Source organism: Aotus nancymaae, unplaced genomic scaffold, assembly GCF_030222135.1.
Source record: "Aotus nancymaae isolate 86718 unplaced genomic scaffold, 86718_ANA_hifiasm-v0.15.2.pri h1tg000095l, whole genome shotgun sequence".
In the NCBI taxonomy this organism is placed as follows: Eukaryota; Metazoa; Chordata; class Mammalia; order Primates; family Aotidae; genus Aotus; species Aotus nancymaae.
This window is the reverse complement of record NW_026988510.1, coordinates 2,045,477-2,073,303: the sequence shown is the minus strand read 5'-3', so window position 1 is coordinate 2,073,303 and position 27,827 is coordinate 2,045,477. Positions and strand designations below refer to the sequence as shown.

The 27,827-nt window shown below is 54.1% G+C and overlaps 1 protein-coding gene across 1 annotated transcript in view; it reads left to right on the top strand.

The window, feature by feature from the left end:
- Positions 1 to 27,827, top strand: part of BANP (BTG3 associated nuclear protein) — a 143,188-nt gene that overhangs the window by 109,331 nt on the left and 6,030 nt on the right. Inside the window, exon 12 of the mRNA XM_064369916.1 lies at positions 18,128 to 18,193. Coding sequence (XP_064225986.1) covers positions 18,128 to 18,193 — 66 coding nt within the window. The remainder of the gene's footprint in view (positions 1 to 18,127; positions 18,194 to 27,827) is intronic.

The following is a 27,827-nucleotide window of genomic DNA, read 5'->3' as shown; positions in this document are numbered from 1 at the left end:
GGGACACTGTGTCTGCAGCTTCTCTCTACTCATTGGGCGATCTGACAGCAAGGACGGGCGCCCGATCCCGGACAGTGCTGATAGATTTGTTGTTCTAGTTACTACTAAATTGTTACTAAAGAAAATAAAAACACAAGAAGGATACATGAGAGGCCACTTCAGCCCAAATGCAGCATATGGGCTTCCCTCGCGTATCCAGGTTATCCTTAGAAAGCTGAAATAGGCCTTCTAAAACATAGTTGCAAGCTAGCGCTCTGTCTGCGTTAACTCGGACCCCTCTCTGGAGTTGGAGGCTTGCCTTCTCCTGTATCTTCACCTGTCTTGTATTTCTGAAGAGAAACGAGATTAAGTTTGGTGACTAGGTTGAGTGCTTCTCGTATTTTGGAGATGAAGACAGTAGACAGGAGATTTTCCAGGACGGTTCAGGGAGTTAGAGTCAGGGATACATCCAGAACCCAACACTCAGGATTCCTGAACATGACCTGAAGTTCCCCCAGAGCTCCACCATCAGTATCACGTCCACCTGCTACCACCACTGCCAGCACAGCCACCTCTACCACCTCCACCACTGTCATCTCCATCATCCCCACCGTCATCATCGTCCACCCACCACTGCCAACACACCACCCTTAGAACCACTCCCATCACCTCCATCATCCCCAGCACTGCTACCACCACCTCCACTGTCATGTCCATCATCCTCACCATCATCATTACCCACCAACACACCACCTTTAGAACCACTGCCACCACCACGTCCCCCATCATCTCCATCATCCATCCCATCATCACTCTCCACCCACCACCACCAACACACCACCCTTAGAACGACTGCCATCACCACCTCTACCATCATCTCCATCATTCTCACCATCATCATCCTCCACCCACCACCATCCCCATCATCACAAACACCCTAACAACTGCTATCACCACCACCTCAAACACTATCATCTCCATCACCAACAAAACCACCTTCAAACCACTACCACCAACTCCTCCTCCACTGTCATCTCCATCATCATCATCACCAACACAACCACCATAACAACCACCACCACCACCGCCTCTACCACTGTCATCATCATCACCAACACAACCACCATAACCACCACCACCACCACTTCTACCAGTGTCATCGTCATCATTACCAACACAACCACCATAACAACCACCACCACCACCGCCTCTACCACTGTCATCATCATCACCAACACAACCACCATAACAACCACCACCACCACCGCCTCTACCACTGTCATCATCATCACCAACACAACCACCATAACAACCACCACCACCACCGCCTCTACCACTGTCATCATCATCACCAACACAACCACCATAACAACCACCACCACCATTGCCTCTACCAGTGTCATCGTCATCACCAACACAACCACCATAACAACCACCACCACCACCGCCTCTACCACTGTCATCATCATCACCAACACAACCACCATAACAACCACCACCACCACCGCCTCTACCAGTGTCATCGTCATCACCAACACAACCACCATAACAACCACCACCACCACCGCCTCTACCACTGTCATCCTCATCACCAACACAACCACCATAACAACCACCACCACCACCGCCTCTACCACTGTCATCATCATCACCAACACAACCACCATAACAACCACCACCACCATTGCCTCTACCACTGTCATCATCACCAACACAACCACCATAACAGCCACCACCACCACCGCCTCTACCACTGTCATCACCAACACAACCACCATAACCACCACCACCGCCTCTACCACTGTCATCTTCATTGTCATTACCACAACCGTTACCAACACCACTGTTATGTCCCTCATCCTCACTACCGCTGCCAGCAATAACGCATCTTTGACAAGCACGACCTTCACCACCATCGTTGCTGTCATCTTCTCCATTGCCCTGACCTCCACCATCAGCACTCCCAGTGCTGTCACAGCATCAGCAGCACCAGCACCAGCATCAGCACCGTCAAGGGGTCCAGTGAATTTTCTGATGATCCTGAGTTACGTTCTAATGTGTCTACTTACTGGGTTCTCACTTCTTCCTCTTGAGACTGAAATGTCTGTACTTCCTTTTCCCTGCTCACAGGAATTTTTGTGGAGGGTCAGTGGGCATTGCTTCTGGCCTTACCATGTGGGCCTTGAGTAGTGGCTTGGGTGTGATAGAAATGGAAGGTCCTGAGTGCGTGTTGCTTCAGGACAAAGGCCTCACAGTGTTGAATTTGGATTCTGCAGATTGGATCCAATGTGCAGCACGTTTTGAACGTTAGTACTGACTTCTGTTGCTAGGGGATATGATGCCTATTGACATGTTCAAATCTGGGTCAATTCTTTCTTTGTATTTGGAAGATTTTCGGTCACATGGGAAACCTTTCCAGGCTTGAGTATTAATCATGCTGCTTAGATCATGAACCATGAAATTATTTGGTACTGTTTCTAGTACATGTGTATTTTAATACTGATGGGGTTTTTTTTTGCCTTTTTTTTTTTTTTTACAGATGTAGCTAACGTCACCTAAGATGTACATGAGAAAAGCTCACATATGTTTATAGGCTAAACAATGTGGAATCACTGGAAAACTAGGAGATATTTTGTGTACGTTCTGGTAAACCCATCTCTAATGCATGCACCACCCCCAACACACCGTGAGTCACTGAGTACCTTTACGTCCACGTGGTGCATGTATATTTAGGGAAGTTAAGCAAAGCAGTGACAGACCCGGGGCTTCCCTGTGTCTGTGTGTGCGACGACTTGACCATTGTTCAGCCGACATCAGGCTTGGTGTCCTCAAAGCTTTTCAACTTCCCTCCCATCTTTGGCGTTTGTGTTCCTCCTTATACTTTCCTTAGAGTAAGTTTCACAGGCATTCAGAATCGTTTTCCATGAAATAAGGCCTTCTAGACCCAGCTGGGAAAGAGATTAGAAGAGATGGGAAATGTCCAACATTTTTACGTGTAGGATTTTTTTGAGAGGGTGAGGAGGAGTGTGTGTGCAGGGTGTCTTTATCTATAGCTGAAGAATGGCCTTGTATTTCCAGGAGGCTCTAGGCCACTCTGAATGGGTTGTCACAGAGGGAGGATCACTCACCTTCCTAGACAGCACACTCTGTGTTGTCACTTTTAATACAAATGCTCCCATCAAGAAAATATATTCCTGCATTGCACGCCAAAACACAAGCAGAAATCTTGGAGACTCGCGGTGGTTCAGGGATTTAATCTCTTATGGAAAAGCCTTCCCTACCAGAAATAGTGGAAAATGTAATTTAAACCATAAAAGGTCAGAAGTGGAGTGAGTTTGGTGTTGACCGGTCCCGCGAAACACTGGGAAAGGCGTGGAACCGCCCGCATGCCCCCTGCGCCCTGTCTCGTGGCTCTGTGGATCCTTGCCCTGTCTGAGGAGGCGGGGCCCTGACTTGCAAAGGGAGGCCGTGCATCTCCTGCCTTTGCCTTTGGCTCTGACACCGGAGGTTCCTTTTGGCCCATCGAGGCTTGTCGTATGCAGCAGAGCATTCTGAGAGGTGGAGTGGCTGCCGAGCTCCCGAGGACTCTCTGCTCCGTAGCTTCGTGCTGTGTTTTGGCAAGCAACAGGAAGGTAGTTTCAGGCTTGAGTGATGACTAGTCAGTAAAATAGGTGTGCTATTTTTAGGGCTATCATTTTGTCCTATTGAATTTCTTGGGACACGGTCTGTGGTTGCAGCATAAATGAGTCTTTTAAGTCAGGCAAGGGCCCAGGACAAGCTGGACAGAGTGTTTGGCTGGGAAGCGTATTCTCTCTCTCTCTTTTTTTTTTTTTCAGAGAGAACTTGGATGAAATGACTGAAATGTTCGTTTTCAATGTTTGCCTCAGTTGAAACGATGCTGCCTTTGAAGGGCTTGCTGTTAGCTGAAGTAGAAGTGTCTTTATAACAACCCCGAGACACGCCTGCACCCCTGGCCCGCGTCAGACTCTGTGACTTCAGACAGTGGTGGCTGGCCTTAGGATTGGAGGACTGTTTCTGATCAGTCTTACCATTTTCAAATACATATTTAAAAGTTTAAGTAAAAGAGTTTAAATAACGTGGAAGACAAATGCTGCTCATTTCTGTTTCTCATTGTAGCCAGTGTAGCATACACGGGGCCTCAGCGACACCGAATGATCATTGAGTCGATGAGTACCGTAGCAGTCGTTCCGAGTTAGCGCCTGGTTATTTGATGCACACGTTGACATTTGGAAATAGTCTTGTTTGAGCCGTTTACAACTACGGCTTATGTTCACCAGTTCTTCAATCATGAAAACACAGAGAACAGTACTTATTTAAAACTCTTAATAAGCAAAAAGGTGTGACTGCTGAATCGCTTGACATTTCCTTTTAGAAGGATCCAAATGTTAGAACGTTTTCTGAATAAGGAAGTTTTGATGATTCTTAGGGTGTTCTGAGACTTTTCTGTCACCACTGTTTAGCTGTGCCTGCTGTGCTGAGGCGGGAGTGACTTCACACAGCTGGTGTGGGGCGGTGTGGTGGGGGTGCTGCCTAGCCCCTGAGAGCTCGCCCAGCACGCCTGTTGCTTTGGGTGCGTCTGTGCAGAGCAGCTAATGGACGTGTAAAGAACCCGTTTGCCTCAGGAATTACCTTCTGGAAGGCTACCAGAGCAGTGCTGGCAAAAGGAAACCCGGTGCGGTACTGTACACCAGGATTTCTGCCTCCGGAGGAAGGAAGGATGGTGGCCGGAAGGTGAGCCTCCTCCAGGGGGATGCCCTGGAGACTCCTGGGGTCCCCTCCAGATGTTCACTTGTCAGAGTCGAGAAATGAGGAGCGGAAAACAGGCCTCAGGTCACTTGGTGCTGACTGTGTTTAGGCCCTGGCTTCTCCCTCGTGCAGAAGGCGGGCGCTCTGACTTGGCCCCGCTCTTGCTCTGGGCAGCCGCTCCTCCAGTGACGTCCCTCACACCCGTGTGTATCGGGATGTTTCCTGATGGTAACCCCCGTGCCTCTGCTCGGGCCCCCGTTGTGTGAAGCTGGAAGGACACTCCTCATCCCCTTCGTGTTGGTAGCATTTGACTCCTGCTTGTCACATCCTAGGAGGGAAGTCCCTGCCCTGTACAAGGCAGTCTGACCTCTGACAAGTGGAGAGATGGCGGGGGCATCGGGCGGGGCGACGTGCCGTGACTCGCGCTGGCCCTGTCCCCGCATTCTGGACTCTAGGGCGAGTGGGTGCTGGCCGATGCCTGCATTGAGCAGGTGCGCGGCACGCAGGGAGCATGCTCAGGACTGTACAGAGCCGGGCAGCGAGGGTCACCCGTGTTCCGACAGGCCAGGCACCGACGTTCGGTGTGGGCCAGAGAGCCTGATTGAAGTCACGCTCCTGTCCCCTCAAACTATGAAAGGGCGAAATTACTGCAGAGGAAGAAAGGGCTGAAGCGTGATATAGTTTCCTACCTGCGTTTTCACTCTGAGAGTGAACCCCTGAGTGACTGTCACATTCATTGTGTTTTTACGAGTAACCTCTCATCTAGAAATCGTAGATGCAGGACTGTGCCGGTGCCTGGTTAAAACGTTAAGCTGTGCTAAGAGTGTGTTGAGATGCCCGAAAGAGAAGCTTATGTTTTTTGACTCACTGGCCTGTGGGAAGCTGAAGGACAGTGTGAACAAAGAGCTCTTTCTTCCTGCAGCGGGAGCTTGCGATTTGTTGGGTTTCGCGCGGGTGGGCCTGAGGACGACGGCCGACGGGGCCGGGACGTGCCAACGTCTGGCACCTTTGTTGACCGAGCTCCCTCCTGGGCCCTGTAAGGCTTAGGTGTAGAAGCGTGTCTCGGTCCACAGCAGGCCCAGCTCCACAGCAGCGCTGTGGCTTTCTAAGTGATTGAAGCACGGAGCCTTTTCTGATCCGCAGACCAGAGCTTCACGGCGATTCCTCTTCACTCTCGCCATTGGACGGGCTGTTTCCTCTCACGCAGGCAGTACAGGCGAACTTGGCAAAGCTTTCAGAAGCCCACCACCATTGTTGTTTCCATTTTCTCTAAGGAGTTGCAGCCCCATATGAAACGTGTGTGTCCTGTCCCTGGGGTTTGCAGGGAGCCTGTGTACCTGAGACGGTGGGTTGGGAGGTTGTGATTAAGAGCGACTTGAACCCATGACTGCTCTTGGCTGCTTTGCATAATTGGTTCTGGGCATAAACTATGCATCAATGGTAGAAAAAATCCCCTAGGAATGACTTTCCTGTGTAGACAGTCTCTTATTTGTAACTCAGGGCGTTGTTGACATTGACTCCCACGGTGAAATCGGCGGATAGCACATACAGGCGCCCCTGCGGCTCTTCCCTCTGCCTCCCGGTTGGCCCCCGAGCCCCCGCTCTTGCTCTGGGCAGCTGCTTCTCCAGTGGTGTCCCTCACACCCCGTGTGTGTCGGGATGCTTCCTGATGGCAACCCCCGTGCCTTGGGTCTGAGGGCAGCTCCCACTGGTGGCACGGAGATGGCCTTGAGAAGAGTATGGGGGAGGCCGCGCGGGTGTGACGCAGCTGGAAGCACGGAAGCCTCAGGAGACCGCACTGGGTCCTCAGGAGGTTCTGAGGGTGGAGGAGATGGTGGCACGGGGCTGTTGAGGCAGGGCTGCTCAGCGCCTCCAGGGTTGCTGGGGCACAGCCGCGGGGACACGGTGAGTGATGAGAAGGTGGGTGGGCAGGAGCCCGGGTGGCAGAAGAGAGTGGAGTCAGCCTCCCAGCCTGTCTCCTCTCATTCTCGCCTGTGGTAAGGGAGATCGTTTTGTAAAGTCCAGGGCAGCTGTTGAAGTTTCTTAGAGAGTGCAGTGCTCTGTTGCCATTCTTGCACTCTGCCTAAGGAGTCTGTCCTGTACAGGGAATGGCCGCAGCCTGGGGGAGCTGGGGAGAACTGCGCTCTTTGCCTCTCTGTCTTGTTCTCACCGGCCCTGCAGTCATGGGCACATGAGTTAGCCCCGTTAACGGGCTCCGTTTCCCCACTGGCAGAATTGGAGCTTTTTGTTTGCTTGTTTGTTTGAGACAGAGTCTCGCTCTGTCACCCAGGCTGGAGTGCAGTGGCATGATCTCAGTGCACCCTCCTCCTCTCGGGTTCAACTGACTCTCCTTCCTCAGCCTACTGAGTAGCTATGATTACAGGCACCCGCCACCATGCCTGGCTAATTTTCATATTTTTAGTAGAGATGGATTTTCACCTCGTTGGCCAGGCTAGTCTCGAACTCCTTGACCTCAAGCGATCTGCCCAACTTGGCCTCCTAAAGTGCTGGGATTACAGGCGTGAGCCACTGTGCCTGGCCCCAAATTGGAGCTGTTATTAAAACACAGGATAACCTCCATGCCAAGCACCCAGCACCTGGGTCCTTCCAGCAAACCCAACTGTGTTCCCTGCAGCTGTTCCCTGCAGTAGGCCGAGTGATACATCCATGGGGCCCCTGACAATGGAGCTGTTCGGGATGCGACTGGGGACTGCAGCCAGACACGGGACTCTAGGCCTGGTGCCCAGCCAGGACACACACCAGAGGGCCATGCTGTCCACGCAGAGCCGTACCTTCCACTCACGTGTGTCAGATCCCCTCCTACATGTGCTCACGTGCTCACCACCGCCCACGGGCTTCCACTGCCAGGGCCGTTGTGGGGCGACGCTTGGTCTGCTTCACACCTGCTTTCAGGGTGCTGGGCCTCACCCTGCAGGCCTCACGCTGGCCTGAGCCCTGGGTTCACGATGTGGTCAGCAGCCCCATGTTAACTGCCCAGCTTGCCTCACCCAGCACTTGGCAGGGGAGGCTGGAGTATGTGTGTGTGTGCTGGGACCACAGTGGTGTGGACAGCAGGGCTGAGAGCTCAGGGCCGTGCGGCCGCCGTGTGACCCTGCTGAGCCCAGGCTGTGCTCCTGCTGAAGCAGGCACCATGACTGTGAGGTTGGCGTCCCACCCTCCTGTCATCTGAAGACTGAGGCGGGGGTGCTGCACCCTCCCTGTGTTGAGGCCTGGCGGGTGGGTCTGTGGGCCGCAGCACGAGGAGAGCAGGGAAGCCTGGCTGATGCTTACCTTTCTGTCAAGGGGGACATGGAGCTCACTCAGCCAGGGCCTGTGAGGCCAGGGCAGCGTCCAGGCGGGTGTGGAGAGCAGCTCTGTGCGGGATGAGAAAGCCTTTGTTACAGTATGAGTGATGACAGTCTTTACTTACAGCTACACCATTTTAAAAGAAGCTAGTTCAGATGTGTCAGTGCCTGACTGCTTTAGCCTGAAGTCTCTCTGGGCTGCGGCTGTTCCTGACTGCTATCATCGTGATGACGTTTGCCCCCCTCCTCTCTCTCACGGAGAGTTCCTTGTGCTTCCTTGTTTTTAATGCAGTGGTAATGAACATGGCACGCTCCGGACACACATCGGAGAGCCGCAGGTGTGCCCCTCCCGCCCTGTGCACCCGCTCCCCACCGGCCCCTCCCGGAGGCACCTGCTCTTGGCTGAGCTGTCGTTGTTGCTGCTTAGGTGTTTTTGACATGGAGAAAGTGCGAAGAAATGTTGTTTCACCTGAAGAACATTTTCAGGGGTTTCTGACTCTTGGTATTAGTTGATTCGATAATGGCCACTTGCTGACCTCAAAATTACTTGCCAAGAACAAACTGAGTGAAGACAAGCAGTTGTCCCATTTGAACTGAGCTTTCCTTTTCCAGCATGAGTGTCTGAAAACACCGCAGGGAGCTCTAACAAGAGGGAGGCCAGCGGTCTCTGCCCGAGGGGCTGAGGGTGCAGCTCGGGGTTTCTGTGCAAGCCGGGAGGTGGTGCGTTTAACCTGCCGCCGAGCGTGGATGCCTTCCTGGAGGTCGGCCTGTGAGATTCTCGCAGGTAGCTGTGACCGCAGCCAGGAGAACCAAGTCATCCAAAACCAAGCGCTCTCTCGTACGCGCGAGCACGCGGCCCCCGTGGGAAGTGGAAGGGGTTGGGGTCGTGGGCCCACATGTATTTTCTCAGCCAGCCCTGGGGTGCTGTGCATACCTGTGGAGTGACGGGCCTCTGTCTATGCCTCCTCCGTACCTGGGGCCTGGGGGAGCAGCTTAGACCCCAGGCAGGCGCTCGGTGAGATGCCAGAGGGAGCCCGTCCCTGTGGGGCAGAGGGCTCTGCCAGGCTTCCCTGCTGAGTCCTGTGAGAGGAGGGGTTTGTCAGCCACATCTGTGACATGTGTCCTCGGGTGGCCCAGAGCTCTGATGGTTCCAGGAGAACCGACGTGAATCCTGCTGTGCCCGGCCGTGAGGATGGCGCAGTCCTGGGGCCCTTTGTACGTGCGGTGTCAATCACACAGCTGCTCCTGCGGTGCGTCACCCACAGGCCTCACAGTTGCTTGGAACGCTGGGGTGGAGCACCTCTGCTGTGCGTGTACAAGGGGAATTTGGGCCTGAAAGCATTTTTGGCTATTCAGTTTCCAGATGTCTCTCACCATAGCTCTTGCCTAAATGTGGCATTTTCTGGGATGTTGCCTCAGATAGAGGGGGTGCCCCGAGGCTGCGCTTCTCCCTGGAGGGTGGGTTGGAGCCCAAACCTAGTGAGAGCTGCCCCTGCCTGCGCTGAGTCAGGCGAGTGCTCCGCCCTCCGCATGTAGGGTGCAGATGCCTAGGTCCGCCACAGCTGGGTCAGGCGACTTAGCGGTCTGTCTGAATAACGGGCGGGAAAGGGCAGGTTCCTCTCAGTTGGAAATTGGAGTTTGACTCTTTTTGGGGGACAGAGTCTCTCTCTGTCTCCCAGGCTGGAGTGCAGTGGCACGATCTAGGCTCACCGCAAACTCCATCTCCCAGATTAAAGCCATTCTCCTGCCTCAGCCTCCAAGTAGCTGGGATTACAGGCATGTGCTGCCACGCCCAGCTAATTTTTGTATTTTTAAAGTAGAGATAGGATTTTGCTGTGTTGGCCAGGCTGGTCTCGAATTCCTGACCTCAGGTGATTCGCCCCCCTTGGCCTCCCAAAGTGCTGGGATTGCAGGCGTGAACCCCTGCACTCGGCCTGGAGTTTGGCTTTTAAGTCATCTTTGCCCATTGTTTCTGAATGTTAGCAGCTCTTTATTAGGATCCATGCCAGCGGCAAGCTGCTGGAACTGGGCTTCCTGTGGACCCGCTCCCGCCCCTACAAGGGAGGAGTTGGGAGAGCATGTCTGGGGGCAGTTGAGAGGCCTTCAGATGCCCCTTTATGAGGGCATGGTAGGGGCCACTGCCCTCTGAGCTTGCTGCGGGGAGCCACACATGGTAGGAGGGGGCCCTCAGGACATTTCTTAGGAAGCCACACACCAGAAGCTTTGGCAACAAAAGACCAGGTGGCCAGGGGCTGTGGGTTTACTGCATTCCACCTGAGGACCTGGAAGTGGGCCCACTGTGCCTGTGCTAGGAGCCCCACCCCAGGGCTTAGTAATGACAGGAGTCCATTCCCTCACAATTCTGGAAGCCCCAGGTCAGAAGGTGTGGGTAGGGCCTGCTCCTTGAGGCACTGTTGTGGGGTGGAGCGGGGGTGGGGGCAGTGAAGGTGTGGAGAGGGGGCACTTTTCCCTCCGCAGAGCTTGCTGCTCCTGGGCTTGAGGCCACGCGGCTCCAATCTCTGCCCCTCCTCTACTTCTCTGTGTTCAAATGTGCCTCTTCTCATAAGGCCCCTGTCACTGGGTTAGGTCCTGCCTGAGCCCAGCGTGGCCACAGTTGAACCTACCAGAGCCCAGCGTGGCCACAGTTGAACCTACCAGAGCCCAGCGTGGCCGCACTTGAACTTAGCAGAGCCCAGCGTGGCCGCACTTGAACTTAGCGGAGCCCAGCGTGGCCGCAGTTGAACTTAGCGGAGCCCAGCGTGGCCGCACTTGAACTTAGCGGAGCCCAGCGTGGCCGCACTTGGACTTACCGGAGCCCAGTGTGGCCGCACTTGGACTTACCCAAGCCCAGCGTGGCCGCACTTGAACTTACCCGAGCCCAGCGTGGCTGCACTTCAGCTTCTGCAGAGACCCTGTTTTCAGTTAGGGCCAAGTTCACAAGTACCAGAGGTTAGTGAGAGTTGCTTTTTAAGGGACATAGTTCAGGCCACAGGACCCTCCCCATCCCGTCTTCGGCAGAATGATGGCCACTGCCTCGTCTCGGCCCCACGTTCCTGCAGGTGTGTGCCAAGCCCTGGCTCGACACTGCAGATGAAGCTTTTTGCAGGAAGACGTGATTTGGTGGGGTCTGGGTGCCGTGGGCTTCCGATGGAGCCACGTGCTGCTGTTCACATCCCTTCAGAGCCTTACCAGCCGCATTGTCAGACGTGACACACGTCAGGTTGCCTCCTTTGCTCCCTGTACAAGACCGCATGGTCATAAACACCCCACTGAATGTGCCTAGATCAGATGCATTTGAGACCTGGCGTTGGGGTGGAGTCACCTGGAGCCACAGCCTGGTGGGGAAGACTTGCATTCAGGCCCCAGACCTGCGCACGCGCACCCTGGGAGGGCTGAGGTTTGCACACAGCGGGGTTCTCTGTGAGCGTGTGGTGAGGCTGGCTTGGCACCGCCGTTTGTCTCGGGGCCTTCCTTTGGAGATGGCAGGTGCTCTGACTTACCCAATTGAGGGGTGCTCTGCCGTGGCAGACGGTGCCGACGTGGGAGCGGCTCATGCCAGAAGCGTACCGAGGTGCTTTCAGCCACCAGCGCATGGCAGCCACCTGTCGGCAAGAGTGGCGAGGCCATGTGTTTCTAAGCGTAACGCAGTTTGAAGTGTATGCAGAGACTGCCATGTGTTGCCCTCGGGCACGGCCCACCTGGCAAGGTGTCTCTCTTGGTCTCCCCAGCCTGGCCTGGCCTGCTTGTACCTCCTCCACTTGGATGGTCGCTGTAGGGCTGCAATGGGGAAGGCTGGCCCACCCTGTTTAAAAGCCACATTTCCCATCGTGATTAGGAGGGAGATAGCTGACATTGGCCACATGAGCCGTCTTGTGCGGGTTCTTCTGACTTAGGTGAGTCTGACAGGACATTGGATCATGTGTTTTTAGACGTTCATTCTTTTTTTTTTTTTTTTTTTTTTTTTTTTTTGAGACGGAGTTTCGCTCTTGTTACCCAGGCTGGAGTGCAATGGCACGATCTCGGCTCACCGCAACCTCCGCCTCCTGGGTTCAGGCAATTCTCCTGCCTCAGCCTCCCGAGTAGCTGGGATTATAGGCATGCACCACCATGCCCAGCTAATTTTTTGTAGTTTTAGTAGAGATGGGGTTTCACCATGTTGACCGGGATGGTCTCGATCTCTTGACCTCGTGATCCACTCGCCTTGGCCTCCCAAAGTGCTGGGATTACAGGCTTGAGCCACCGCGCCCAGCCCTTAGACGTTCATTCTTTTGCCCTATTACGGTGGATTCAAATGTATTTTTTGTGCCATACAGTAAGTTTTCCAAGTTAAAGAAATGAGCAGAGCCAGGAGAATGGTGCCATCTGGAGGGTGCGTGGAAGCACGCGGAGGTGGCCTGTTTCTGCGGAGAGGGAGAGAGGCTCTTCTCATCCTCAGCTCAGGGCTGGCATCTTCGCCCTTGAAGTGTGAAGTTGGATGGCAGTTGCCAGGCTCCCCACCCGCCCCTCTCCCTTTCCTGGGGATGCCTGAGCAGCGCCGTGGTGATGGGAGGCTTGTGCACTGTCCTTCAGATTCCTCCTTATTTTCTTCCCACTCTTCCTCTTCCCCTGCCGGCCCACCTCCCTCTCACCATCCAGAAGCCGGAGGCCTGTGGTCTTTGGGGAGTGCCAGAGGCCTCGGGGTTGACTTTGGTTGCATTCTTAAACGCCCCCACCCTGCCCCAGTCAGCCAGAAGACCCCAACACACATGGCTAAGGTCACTCCCAGGAATGCCGCCGGCTGGAAGGGTGGGGTGGGCGGCAAGCACCCGCAGGCCTCCGCTTTCTTTCCTGGGATATGTTAGCCTTTGTCTTGCCTTCTCTCAAGGCTATGCTTGACGTTCATGCTCAACCGTGCAGAGCACCTCAGAGGCTGCTTCGTGTCCCACTTGCCGGGAGGCACCGTTGCCTGAACGTGGGATCCCCTGAGGCATCTTGCCGTGCTCTGGGCTGTAAATCTGGCTGATAGCTGTTAGCCTGTTAGCTTTGAAACTTACCCTTTTTTGCCTGAAGGACAGTTTTCTGAAAAGGTTTGATCAGTTGACTTACACCGTGAGGTCTGCAGGGAGTCTCTGTATCGTCTCCTGTTTTCCAGGCTTGAGGGCTGATCCCAGGAGGAGCAGGTTTCTGCCTTTGCCTGTGCTGGCTGCCGTTTGTGCTGTTTCTGACCGTCCACTCGTGGGTGATTTGGTTTGTGAACCTATTAGAAATGGAATTGAAGGACACGTGTTAGGATTCCCATCCATGGGTTTAAAGGCTTAAGGATGATGATGTGGCCTTTTGGCGTTTGCTGTAGGAACACAAGAGAAAGATTTTAGGTCATTTGGTGGCTTTGGGGCATCACTGGGATGAACCTCTTTCTCTGAGCACCCCATTTTTCTAGTGTGAGGAAGCTACTTCTGAAATTAATATCTAGATTTGAAAAGGGCGCCTTGGGTACAGTCTCAGCTCTCACACCTTAACAACTTGGATGCAAAGCTAAATGACGGAAACCAGTAAAGGAGCTCCTGGCTTTTCCAGCAGACCTGTGGATTAGTGCCTTCATCCTCGCTTCTGTCCACGCACGTAAACAGTGTTCACGGTGTGTCCTTTCAACGCTCGGGGAGTGGGCTGCATTTCGTCTTGTTTTGCACCGCATCTGAGTGGATTCCTGGTTAGACCCGGGATCTGAGTGGATTCCTGGTTAGACCCAGGATCTGAGTGGATTCCTGGTTAGACCCAGGATTTTATATCTGAACAGTACTGAAAAGGCCCGGCTTGGGCTTCTTGCATTTACCTTAGGTTTTACACCAGTTTGGCATTGCCTCAGTTGGGCACTAAACAGAATGTGTGAATTCTCAGCGGATAGAGGAAACCAGATGTGTATGCTCCAATGCTGTGCCTCTAGGCCGGGCTTCCCTCAGGAGGCTGCTTCCGGTTCATACTCTCTGCTGCTTGCTTTTTTGTTTGTTTGTTTGTTTGTTTTTGAGACAGAGATTTGCTCTTGTAGCCCAGGCTGGAGTGCAGTGGTGCAGTCTCAGCCCAGCACATCTCCACCTCCCAGGTTCAAGTGATTCTCCTGCCTCAGCCTCCCGAGAAGTTGGGATTACAGGCACGCACCACTACACCCGGCTAATTTTTGTATTTTTAGTAGAGACAGGGTTTCTCCATGTTGGTCACGCTGATCTGGAACTCTTGACCTCAGGTGATCCGCCTGCCTCAGCCTCCCAAAGTGCTGGGATTACAGGCCTGAACCGCCTGAACCACTTTGCCCAGCCTGCCGCTTTCTTTTTTCTGAAAATAATTGGCTCTGTTTCAAAAATGTTCAGGGGAAAGCCCTGTGAATGGAGCTGGGAAAGTAGCATGTGTCTGCAGCTCTGTCCCTGAGCTTCTGTCAAGATGACGAGGTGCCGCCCTTTGGGAAGCCTGCCTCAGGTTCAGCCACAGGCCAGCGTCACTGGAGCCTGAAGGAGCGCTCTCTGGCCACTAGCCTGGGAGCGAGGACACTGTCTGTTCCAGTGAGCGGCTTCTGCATTCCAGAGCCTGTTGGGATGGTCATTGCTGGGCTCTGAGTGGGAATTGAGCCCAGCCTGCGCTACACCCGATCGCTTGCATCAGACTTGGAGTTCCTTTCATCAGGGCATCTATCCTACCAGTAGCAGGATCCACTGCACGGATCCCAGGGCACTCCTCTTGGGCACGCAGTGCTCTTGGGGGGACCCTGGCTCCACCTCATTCTTGCTGCTTTGCATTTAAGATCTAACCCCTGAGTTTCACTCATTACAATTTGAAATCAAGTCCAAATCAACAGATGATATCTCAGCCTCCGATGTGTTTTAAGAGGCTGCACAGTGTGTGGAGGTGTCGTCAGGCTGCAGCAGCGTAGCCGAGAGAGAGGAGGGCGCGCCGCGGCCTTCCGTAACTGTGCCTTCCGTGACCGCGGCCTTCCGTGACCGCGGCCTTCCGTAACTGTGCCTTCCGTGACCGTGCCTTCCGTGACCGCGGCCTTCCGTAACTGTGCCTTCCGTGACCGTGGCCTTCCGTGACCGCGCCTTCCGTGACCGCGCCTTCCGTGACCATACCTTCCGTGACCGCGCCTTCCGTGACCGTGGCCTTCCGTGACCGCGGCCTTCCGTGACCGCGCCTTCCGTGACCATACCTTCCGTGACCGCGCCTTCCGTGACCGTGCCTTCCGTGACCGTGGCCTTCCGTGACCGCGCCTTCCGTGACCGCGGCCTTCCGTAACTGTGCCTTCCGTGACCGCGCCTTCCGTGACCATACCTTCCGTGACCGCGCCTTCCGTGACCGCGGCCTTCCATAACTGTGCCTTCCGTGACTGCGGCCTTCCGTGACCGCGGCCTTCCGTGACCATACCTTCCGTGACCACGGCCTTCTGTGACCGTACCTTCCGTGACCGCGCCTTCCTTGACCGCGGCCTTCCGTGACCGCGGCCTTCCGTGACCGTGCCTTCATTTCTGTGCACGTCACGGTGTTGCCCTTGCAGTATCTGCTCCTGATCCCGGTTCGCTTGTTTGCATGCCCAGTGGGCATGCGTCCCCGGCCCAGAGCCTCGGCTCTTGCCTCTCAGCTGTCACCTCCCCAGAGTGGACACTGTCTGCCCTGGCCTGGGCGCTGGTCCCTCAGCCCTCACCTCCCCGGTGTGGACGCTTTCTGCCCCGGCCTGGGCGCTGGTCCCTCAGCCCTCACCTCCCCGGTGTGGACGCTTTCTGCCCTGGCCTGGGCGCTGGTCCCTCAGCCCTCACCTCCCCAGTGTGGACACTTTCTGCCCTGGCCTGGGCGCTGGTTCCTCAGCCCTCACCTCTGTGGTATGGGCGCTTTCTGCCCTGGCCTGGGCGCTGGTCCCTCAGTCCTCACCTCCCCGGTGTGGACGCTTTCTGCCCTGGCCTGGGCGCTGGTCCCTCAGCCCTCACCTACCCGGTGTGGACACTGTCTGCCCTGGCCTGGGTGCTGGTCCCTCAGCCCTCACCTCCGTGGTATGGGCGCTTTCTGCCCTGGCCTGGGTGCTGGTTCCTCAGCCCTCACCTCCGTGGTATGGGCGCTTTCTGCCCTGGCCTGGGCGCTGGTCCCAGAAGGAGGAGTTGTGTTGTCCTCCTGGTCCTCCCTGTCCTTCCACATCGCCCAGCTCTGTGTCCTTTGCTTAGTTAACAGGAATTTGGTGTTTCATTGTGAAATCCACATATGGCAACAATATGAAACAATCCGCCAGGTCCATGGAGAAAGTAAGTCCCCTCCCAGCCTGGACTCTCAGCCCCTCTGTGGGGTGACCGCTGGTCATTTCTGTTCTCGCCTTCTGTGCACAAGCTCCTGTGATGATTTTGTAATCACTTTACGTTTTAAACGTTCCCGTGATAGGTGAGTTTAAGATCAGATCACAGCTGTTTTTACTGAGACTTAGGAAAGCATGGAGCTGACTTCCGAGAGGGTTCTGCCGTCCTCTGTCTGCGGAAGGCACGTCATGACATCCTGACAGCGATGTTCCTGCCCGCATTGCCAGTGACATGACTTTTCATATGATCCGTGCAGCTCATCACACTGAAGGAGTTTCAGTGTCAGAAACCTCAGAATCTAACTTTGTAGCTTTACCATAGCAGTGAAGGTCGGCATACCCAAGAGGTAAATGAAAATAAGAGTAGAAAATGTCCTCAACTGGGAACGCATTTGACAAGGCGTGACTTTCAGACGTTTCTACGTTGGTTTTGTTTTGGTAAGTTTTTCAGAGATGAGCGAAACACTTAATATACACTTAAGATTTGAAGAAAGGGGTGCTGAGGCTTTTGTGGGGAACAGAGACATAGACTGTTGCTGCCCAGGAACTGGTGTCCTCACGGGGGCCGACCACAAGCAGGCAGCGGCGCTGGGTGACCGGGGTCGGCGGGGGGCCTCTCTTCAGAAGGAGCAGAGCGCTAGGCTGGGGCAGGAGGTGTCAGGGACCTTAAGGGGTGCAGGAGAGCAGGGGAGAGTGGAGGGGTGCACAGCAAGGCGGGGGATGGTGCGGCAGCTGTGCGTCCACAGCAGGGCCTGTCTCTGTGGCTGCACTCCCACTGCCCTGTGTGTCCCTTGCGCCCCCACCCTGTGGTCAACTGTAGTTGAGGATGGTGGCTTCATCTTCCTTCACACTCTTGAAAGCATTGGTGGCATCATGGACCTGGGAGAGGGGTTCTTGTTTGGAGGACAGTTGTGTCCATTCACTTAGGGTTCAAGAAATGAGGGGCCTTGAATGAGCTTCTGACATTCTGCTCTTCATGGAAACAACCCACCTGCCTTCCATGGACAGATGCTTCTAAGATGCGGCCAGGTGTCTGGGCCGGAATCGGGTTGTCTTTGGTCCTCTTGATGTTCCTCCACTTGGGTTTGCCGAGGAGAGGGCATTGCTAGGCTGGGCGCCTGTGTGGCACCACGTGGCACTCAACTGGAGGCCTGGGGACCCCTCCTGGACGTGCCTTCCTCCCTTAAAAACAACGGTGCTTTTGCCAGACACGGAGACTCCACGGCTGGTTGTGCCAGATGTGCCTGCATGCGGATGGGGGTGCTGCTTGTGTGGGCCCCCAGGGCGCTCCCGAGGCTGGGACAGGAGACAGCTAGGACCCCGCCTTCGGCTTCTGAGGTTCCGGCCCTCAGGCTGTCGGGAGGCCCTGGGAGGCTGCTGGAGCCCAGTGGCCACCGGTGAAATGCGAGTGATAGGGGACATTTCATTTTTTTCCCTCCTCCAATTTTTTTATGGCTTTAAAAACTCCTACAGTGCAAACTCTTTGTAATGGAGAAGAGTGATTGCCCTCCCTGCAGCTGCCAGCCCGCCTTGGAGGCAAAGACTGCCAGATCTTTTGTTTCTGTTGTCTTTGTTGTTTGGGAATTTGATGTTTTAATCAAGAGCCCTTGGGGACCTGGCTGGAGGCTCCTGTGGCTACCATAACAAAGGACCACAGACCCCTTGGCTTTACCAGAGGGCAGGAGCCCGTCCTGGGTCTCAGTGGGCTGAGAGCAAGGCAGGGTTGGTCCTTCTGTAGGCTACAGGGGAAAATTCGTGTTCTTGCCTTTTCCAGCTTCTAGAGGCCACCCGCATCCCCTGCCTCCTGGCCCCATCCGTCTTCAAAGCCAGCAGTGGCCAGGTGAGTCCTTTGTGCATCCGTCTCTCCCACCCTCTGCAGCTGGGAGGAGTCTCTGCCTTTAAAGACCCCCGTGCTGACACTGGGCCCACCTGGCCATCCAGGGTCATCTAATCATGTGAGGGTGATCTGTGAGCCACATCTGTGAGGTCCCTTTGCCCATGTAAAGTAACACCTTCACAGGGCCCAGGGATTGGGACAGGGTGTCTTTATGGGGTGGGTAGCTCTGCCTAGAACAGCCAGCTGGGGTGAGATGCGCCTGCAGGTGGTTTCTGAAGACACAACAGGAATGGAGGGAAGAATTTCTCACCATCTTTTGTTCTAAAAATTGAGGACACAGTGACAGTGGTTCCCGCAGGCTGAACTCGTGAACCTAGGAGGGAGGAGAGCAGGGACCGGCTCTGCTTTTGTTTTTATTTAGGAGAACTGGGCTGGTGGGCAGGACTAGCTTGCATGCTTGGCCATCTAGAGCACAAAGAAAGTGGGGTATGGAAGGGCACCCCAATCCCGGGAGGCCTGCCGGATCCCAGACCCATGGTGTCCACAGCGGAGCAGCTCCCCTCCGGGAGGACCCTCCGTCACACTTACTTTCCACCTCCCATCCCTCCTGGGCCCACTGCCCAGCTTAGGATTCTCGGTGGGCAAAGGAATGCGGGAGAGGGGGGTGTGCGTCTGCGCCTGAGGCTTTTGCACACCTGGGACCGCGCCCAAGCCGCCTCCACTGTCCCGTTCCTGTAGCAGGTGCAGGGCGAGCTGTGACCACTCAAGGTGGCCATGGGGTGGATGGGGCTTCTCCCTGACACATCCTTAGAGCACCAAGGACTCAGAGCCTTTCCTCATGCAAGGGCCCCCTGCCAGGGGGACCCTCAGAGTATACACTTTCAGACTGTGAAATGAGGTTCACAAACGTGGAACTGAACTGCCCGATAAATGTGGTAACAGGAAGTGAATATTCAGGGAATATTCCCCCTCTAGAGGTTGACATTATCAATGGGCAGTTATTTCGCTTTGAGTGAAACTCGGGAGTTTGGTGTCGTTCCTCTCCGTGGCCCTGGTGCTGCCTTGTGGATTGCTGGGTGCTGCGGGCCTGGCCACCTGGTGAAGGGGCTCGGAGGAAGCTGGCTTCGGCTCGGTCTCTGACGCCGTGGCCTCTGTTCCCAAAAACAAGCGCCTCCTGCTCCTTTCTCCTAAAATTCTGTTGATTTTCAGCCGAGTTGTGTCGTTCACATAAAGCAAAACTACATTGCCTGGAAAACTGCAGAGTTGAGGCAGAAATGAGAAAATCCTACCCCATAAATCATGGAAGAAGCTAGAAGTTTCTGTTGATAGATTCTGAAAAACTCAAAACATTGGAGCGTTTTGTTCAGTTTTTTTTTTTTTAATTGGATTTTAGGTTTTGGGGTACATGTGAAGAACATGCAAGATTGTTGCATAGGTACACACATGGCAGTGTGATTTGCTGCCTTCCTCCCCTTCACCTGTATCTGGCATTTCTCTCCATGCTCTCTCTCCTCAACTCCCCACCCCCGACTGTCCCTCTCCTGTTTCCTCCCAACAGACCTCAGTGTGTGATGCTCCCCTCCCTGTGTCCATGTGTTCTCGTTGTTCATCACCCGCCTATGAGTGAGAACATGCGGTGTTTGATTTTCTGTTCTTGTGTCAGTTTGCTGAGAATGATGGTTTCCAGGTTCATCCATGTCCCTACAAAGGACACTAACTCATCATTTTTTATGGCTGCATAGTATTCCATGGTGTATATGTGCCACATTTTCCCTGTCCAGTCTATCATCAGTGGGCATTTGGGTTGGTTCCAGGTCTTTGCTATCGTAAACAGTGCTGCAATGAACATACGTGTGCATGTGTCCTTATAATAGAACAATTTATAATCCTTTGAATATATACCCAGTGATGGGATTGCTGGGTCAAATGGAATTTCTACTTCTAGGTCCTTGAGGAATCGCCACACTGTCTTCCACAATGGTTGAACTAATTTACACCCCCACCAACAGTGTAAAAGTGTTCCTATTTCTCCACATCCTCTCCAGCATCTGTTGTCTCCAGATTTTTTAATGATCGCCATTCTAACTGGCATGAGATGGTATCTCAGTGTTGTTTTGATTTGCATTTCTCTAATGACCAGTGATGATGAGCATTTTTTCGTATGTTTGTTGGCCTCATGTATGTCTTCTTTTGTAAAGTGTCTGTGCATATCATTCGCCCACTTTTGAATGGGCTTGTTTGTTTTTTTCTTGTAAATGTGTTTTAGTTCTTTGTAAATTCTGGATATCAGCCCTTTGTCAGATGGGTAGACTGCAAAAATTTTTTCCCATTCTGTTGTTTGCCGATTCACTCTAATGACTGTTTCTTTTGCCGTGTAGAAGCTGTGGAATTTGATTAGGTCCCATTTGTCTATTTTGGCTTTTGTTGCTGATGCTTTTGGCGTTTTAGTCATGAAGTCCTTGCCTATGCCTATGTCCTGAATGGTTTTGCCTAGATTTTCTTCTAGGGTTTTTATGGCGTTAGGTCTTATGTTTAAGTCTTTAATCCATCTGGAGTTAATTTTAATGTAAGGTGTTAGGAAGGGGTCCAGTTTCTGCTTTCTGTACATAGCTAGCCAGTTTTCCCAACACCATTTATTAAACACGGAATGCTTTCCCCATTGCTTGTTTTTGTCAGGTTTGTCAAAGATCAGATGGTTGTAGATGTGTGGCATTGCCTCCGAGGCCTCTGTTCTGTTCTATTGGTCTATATCTCTGTTTTGGTACCAGTACCATGCTGTTTTGATTACTGTAGCCTTGTAGTATAGTTTGATGTCCGGTAGTGTGATGCCTCCCGCTTTGTTCTTTTTGCTTAGAATTGACTTGGCTATGCGGGCTCTCTTTTGGTTCCATATGAAGTTTAAGGTGTTTTTTTCTAGTTCTGTGAAGAAGGTCATTGGTAGCTTGATGGGGATAGCGTTGAATCTGTAAATTACTTTGGGCAGTATGGCTATTTTCACGATATTGATTCTTCCTAACCGTGAACATGGAATGTTTCTCCATCTGTTTGTGTCCTCTCTTATTTCCTTGAGCAGTGGTTTGTAGTTCTCCTTGAAAAGGTCCTTCACATCCTTTGTTAGTTGTATTCCTAGGTATTTTATTCTCTTTGTAGCAATTGTGAATGGCAGTTCGTTCTTGATTTGGCTCTCTTTAAGTCTGTTATTGGTGTATAGGAATGCTTGTAATTTTTGCACATTGATTTTGTATCCTGAGACTTTGCTGAAGTTGCTTATCAGATTCAGGAGATTTTGGGCTGAGACGATGGGATCTTCTAGATATAAAATCATGTCATCTGCAAATAGAGACAGTTTGACTTCCTCCTTTCCTATTTGAATACCCTTTATTTCTTTTTCTTGCCTGATTGTTCTGGCTAGAACTTCCAGTACTATATTGAATAGGAGTGGTGAGAGAAGGCATCCTTGTCTAGTGCCAGATTTTAAAGGGAATGCTTCCAGTTGTTGCCCATTCAGTGTGATATTGGCTGTTGGTTTGTTACAAATAGCTTTTATTATTTTGAGATACGTTCTGTCAATACCTAGTTTATTGAGGGTTTTTAGCATAAAGGGCTGTTGAATTTTGTCAAAGGCCTTCTCTGCATCTGTTGAGATAATCATGTGGTTTTTGTCTTTGGTTCTGCTTATGTGGTGAATTATGTTTATAGACTTCTGTATGTTGAACCAGCCTTGCATCCCCGGGATGAATCCTACTTGATCATGGTGGATAAGCTTTTTGATGTGCTGTTGCAATCGGCTTGCCAGTATTTTATTGAAGATTTTTGCATCTATGTTCATCATGGATATTGGCCTGAAGTTTTCTTTTCTTGCTGAGTCTCTGCCAGATTTTGGTATCAGGATGATGTTGGTCTCATAAAATGATTTGGGAAGGATTCCCTCTTTTTTGATTATTTGGAATAGTTTCAGAAGGAATGGTACCAGCTCCTCTTTGTATGTCTGGTAGAATTCAGCTGTGAACCCATCTGGACCTGGGCTTTTTTTGGGTGGTAGGCTCTTAATTGCTGCCTCAACTTCAGACCTTATTATTGGTCTATTCAGGGTTTCGACTTCTTCCTGGTTTAGGCTTGGGAGGATGCAAGTGTCCAGGAATTTATTCATTTCTTCCAGGTTTGCTAGTTTATGTGCATAGAGATGTCTGTAATAATCTCTAATGATGGTTTGTATTTCTGTGGAATCTGTGGTGATATCCCCTTTGTCATTTTTTATTGTATCTATTTGATTATTCTCTCTTTTCTTTTTTTTTTTCCAGAAAGGCCAAACCTTGCCGAGATGCCTGTGTGTGTCTTTGCTGTCGGCCTTCAAAACCCAGCTCCCCGCGGTGCCGGCCTCCTTCCTGCTCTTGCTCCCTTGGAGACTCAAGGGTCTTCCAGGGCAGAGGAGGCAGCGGTGCTGGCAGTGGCTGTGCGAGGCCAGGTGACTGCCGAGCAGAGTCAGAGTCATCGGCCGGGGCACGTTTCCGCAGCGACTTAGACACTTGTGGATGGAAGTCCCAGGCAGATTTTTGCTGAGTTTTGAACTCTCCTGGAAACCCAGTTATAGGAATGCATGCTTACTCTCTTTTTCATTACTTAGTATTGGACACACAGCACGTGACACAGTCCTAGGGCCCAGGCGTGTGGGGGATGCCAAGGCTGCTGACCCTTTGACCTTGTGCAGCCCTGTGCTGCGTGCCAGTCAGTGTGTTCTTGGCTGCAATGCCAGTGAGTGGCCGGCTGGCACGTGTGGCCGGTGTCATGGGACCGAGGGGGCCAGAGCCGCGGGGCTGGGTGCTGGGTGTCACCGTTGTTCAGTCTCTCGGCCCCCAGCCAGTGTCTCCCCAGGTGTTTTGTCCCATGCTGACCGGCTCCCACCCACACCTTGTCCACGCTGGGGCCTCCCTCAGGGAGGGGACTCAAGCTGGAACCAGGCTGTGACCCTGCGCCCCACTGCGTATCCCCTAGACGGGACCCAGGGGCTGTGTCCTGAGGGGCTCTAGGCCAACCCCACCTCACCTGCCGTACTGCCACTGCTCAAACCTGATTTGAGATACTTTGTGGGTATTTTGTGCCAGAATTGCAGAATCTTTTTTTCTCTTTGGCATTATTCCCTAATCTAAGCGGTTCAGCTGCTGCCATCCCCATTCAGAGCCACTCCCCAGTGCCTGGCCCTCCTGGGGCCCACAGTGCTCACCCTGCCATGCTCTGGCCACCCCTGCCCTGGGCTGCCACCTTCCTGCTGACGTTGCCCTGCTCCACCCTGGGGTGAACCCCAGTCTCCACCCCAACCTGTCAGTGTCCTTACTGTGTCCTTCCTGCCTGGTGACACCCTGAGATGAGGGGCCCGACAAAGCTCCTGGCTGAGCCTTGCCTTCCACAGTTACACAGCGTGGGGCCGCCCACGTAGTGCAGCGTCCACTGTATCTGTGCCCCCTCCGTCCCTGACAGACCCGCCCTCCCCCACGCTGTCCACCTCTGTGTCTCATCAGTCCACGACGCACCGCATGTGTGCTGGGTGAGGAGGTGCTTGGACGGTGCTGCTTTGCATGTGGCCATGAGCTTCTTTTCCGTTTTCACATGTGGTTGAGAGCTGGGTGGACAAGTGCCCAAAGAAAAATGGAAAGTGTCACGCACTAGGCCCTCTGTTGCGGCCCCTGCAGAGCTCTGGTTGCGTGGCACAGGCTCCCGGGAGCTGGGGACGGAGCAGGTGCGGGCCTGCTGTGTGCTCCTCTGTGGCTCACAGAGCTTGGGTTTCCTGGCAGTCGCCTGGTTGGTGGGAACCTTGGGTGTGCGCCAGAGTCTCCTTGCTGTCGTGGAGAGGCGGGCAGGTGGGTGGGCGCTCAGGAGTTACCAGTCAGGTTCCTGCGCTGCACAGACCATTTCCTGCCAGTCAGGAGTTTTCAGGGCCTTGGCCTGGTGGAAAACACTGGGAAACACTCGTCCAGTCCACTGGCTTCATTCACAGCCCGGGCACCTCTGGGACGGCCCCTGAGGATGCTTTCCCAGCACTTTGTCAGGGCCAGGAGTGTGTCTGTGCCGTGATGAGTGGGAAACAGTTTGTGCAGGACTCGCATAAGAACCCAGCACTGCGGCTGCTGGCTGCCTCCTCCAGCGGGCACCGGCCCGGGGTCTGGGGCAGGATCCACCCGGGACAGAGTGACTGCCTGGGCGCGTGGTGGAGCCTAGTGTGGAACCACTCTCACCAGCTCCTTGCGGCTGCAGCCCTGCCTGGCCCGCTCCCGGCATCCCTGAAAAGTTACTGCTGGGTTTACACATAGACAGGAATGTCTGCTCTCCCTTACTTCCTCTAGAAGGTTCTCTTTCCAGGACCTCCACCTTCCTGGGCGCTCTCGTGCCCTGCCTTGAGGTCTGAGCCAGTGTCTCTGCAGCTGACAGGGACTGACTTGCTCTCCTGCCCCTGCCCCTGCACCCAGGCCAGATGGAGGGTGCTCCAGTGGGCTTGCCCCGTCCTGTGACGCAGAGTCCAGAAACCTCAGTGGGTCGTCACCAGGCTGGGTTCTGAACGGTGTGCTGTGGCTGCGGGACCTCGGGGCCTGTAAAGACGACGGGAAGGGGCAGCTGTGTCCCACATTCCTCCTCGTCCTCGGCGCACCAGCAACTCTCCGCGTGGTTTATTTCGTGTCAGCAGAAAGATGGAGTTCTCGCCAGCCAGACATTCACCTCATTGACCTACTTTTTTTTCCTACTGATAAATTCACTGTTAAAAAAGTCTAAGGCTTTTTTAGCTCATCAAAAACTAGAGTGCTGTTTTAAAACCACAGGCTGTATTTTCTAAGACCCTGTAGAGACCCACGCCCAAGCCATCCTCTTGCAGAGTCCCTGCCTTCTCTCTCCGTTCCCTCTCAAAGACGCGGGCTGGAGGGAGGCAAAGGGTAATCATGCTGCTCCAGTATGGATGGCGGTGGCCCAGGAGAGCGCCTCGGGGACCCAGGTGCTTCCTGCATGGACTCTGCCCCTACCTGCTGTGCGATGGAAGCCCAACCCCTAAACCGCCGCACCCCTGCCTGGGCCCCACTTTCTCATCCGTAAATGGCACCCGGACCCCAGGGCCAGCAGCCCCACAGTCGGCGCTCTGATGTCAGTGCGTGCACTTCGCAACGCTCCGCTCTTTCTGTCCCTCACCAAAGACCGACGCTGTGCCTTTGAGGAAGACCACAGCTGACCCTCGAACAATGCGGGTTTGAACTATGAGGACCCACTCACACATGGGCTTTTTTTCGATAACAATGAGACGGCGTGTGTCTGCCTCCTTTTCCACCTCCTCCATCTCTCCCGCCTCTGCTGCCCTGACTCAGCAAGGCCAGCCCCTCCTGTTCCCCCTCTTCCCCCAGCCGCAGTCGGCGTGAAGACGGTGAGGACAAAGGCCCTGACGACCATCCACTTCCGCTTAGTGGACAGCAGCCGTATCTCCTCTCCCAGTGCTTTTCTGCATACCGCGTCTTCCCTCGCTTCCTCTGCTGGAAGAGCGCGGTAGATGGGACACTTAGCACACAGCATACCTGCTCCCTGACTGGCATGGTAAGGCCATTGGTCCACAGGCTATTCGTAGTTAAGTTTCAGGGAGTCAGAGGCTGTCCGTGCCTTCCAGCCGTACAAGGGGTCAGTGCCTCTAACCCTGGTGGTGTTCAAGGCCCAGCTGCACAGTGAACGGAGCCTAGGACCATGCCGGGCCGGTGTCTGATACCTGGACTCAGAGGGCCTCTGCATTAGGGGCCCTTGGGTCAAGGAACCCCCGAGTCCAGCAAGTTGCCTCACTCTGGCCATGGTCCCTCTTGTATACTGTCTGTTTGAGACAAAATCCCGAGGCGGAAGGCCGACCGTTCCTGGGGGTCATTCTGATGGCTCGCTGGTCCCCCGAGGTGGGCGTGCTCGCAGGTAGTGGTGGGCAGGGTTGCCAGGCTTGTCTGTAAAGGGCCAGGGGGATGGGGTTTTCAGCTTTGGGGGGCATACCCGGCCTCTGTCTCGGCTGCTTGGCACGGCCCTCGGGTCGTGACCGACTGGCGCGTGGGGGCCTGCGGGCCTGTGGGTGCGCACTGAGGATGGAGGTTCCTAGAGTTGTCATGTGGCACAAAAGAGGTGTTTGCCTTTTTTGCTGTCATTAAAAATCATACAGAAGCCATTCTCAGCTCACGGCCGTACAAAGCAGGCAGCAGGTTTGATCTGGCGCCGCACTTTGCTAACCTCAGTTTAGGGTAAATATGCTTTGTAGTTTGAAAAGGCTTGTCTTGTAGCATTGCAGGTGAACTTTGCTTAGAGGCAGAACTGTTTTTAGAAGCACTTGTTGGTGAAGTCTGAAAGGCCTGGTCTGGGCTGTCTGTGCAGCGTGTCTGTGGGGCCCGTGCTGGCTCTGTGCGTGGTGTGGTGTCCAGGGCGGGTCCCATGGGAGGACGGCTGCGGCCAGGCTCCGTGGGGTGGGGCGCACTGCGACAGGGGCTGCAGCTCTTCCCAGGTCATTGAGTGAGACTCAGTGCACAGTGGAGGTTCTTGTCTGACCCGCCCGGACCCTCGTTGCTTGAACCCCAGAGAGCGACCGAATTACACCAGGCAAATAGTCAGTTTAGGACTTCAGGCTTTATTGGAGAGCCTCCGGGCGGACTGGACTCGTGCCGGGGGAAGAGTCAGCAGTCTCGCACCGGCTCTCTTTGTTCTGTGGCTTTTATAGAGGTAGAGTGACTGGGGGAGTGGGAAAGCTGGCGTGTCGGGTGGCGATTGGGTAGGTGGGATGTCGCGCGGGAAGTTTGCTGGGCAGGAGTTAGTTGGGTGGGAAGCTGCTGGAGAGCTGACAGGCCAGGCCTGTTGCTGGGCAGAAAAGGAAGAGGGGCCTTTTAAGTGGAGAAGCCGAGTACTTTCTACGTGGCTGGAACCTGGGTGGGGTGAGAGGGGGGCCCGAGGGTCTCCTGCCAGACAGTTCTGTGTGGAAGTTGCAGGTGAATCTCCTGGCTCTCCAGGGTGGGACACAACCCCTGAAGTGAAGAGCCCGCGGCTCATGTCCAGTGCCCTCAGAGATGGGGCTGCCCACCTGCTGCCATCCCGGTCCTGGGGCTGCCTGCCTGGCTGTCAGAACACCTGGCGGATTGGGTGGGAAATGGACCTGGGTGCTTACAAGCGATGGGGTCACCAGAGCCCACCCAGGGGCCTCACCTGTCCCCCATTCTCGTCCCACACACTGGGAGGCAGTGCAGGGTCGGGAGGGCCAGCCGGGCTCTCTGCCACCAGGACTCACTTCTGCCCTTCTTGGAGCTGGGCCTTGCTTTCCTGCAAGCTTCTCTTGGGTTCTCAGTGCCCACCAACAGCTCCTCTGCCCCACGCCCCCCAAGCCCTTGAGGCCGCTCAGCCTCGGGAATGGGGAAAGTTTGGGTCTCAGCCTCACGCTCACGGTCCTGGCTTAGATTTTAGCTCTGATTGGCGGTGTGAGAGGGCTTGTGCCCTTCGTGGTTGCCATGAGGATTTTTCTGGGAGGCGCCATGGCATTTGCATTCGCTCTCTGGAAGCTCTGCCTTGCTGTTTTTTCCCCTTTGTGCGCTCTTTGGGTGCTCGAGGCGGGAGCTTGCAGGTGCAGCAGAGACTTGATGGCGCTCTCTCACTGGGT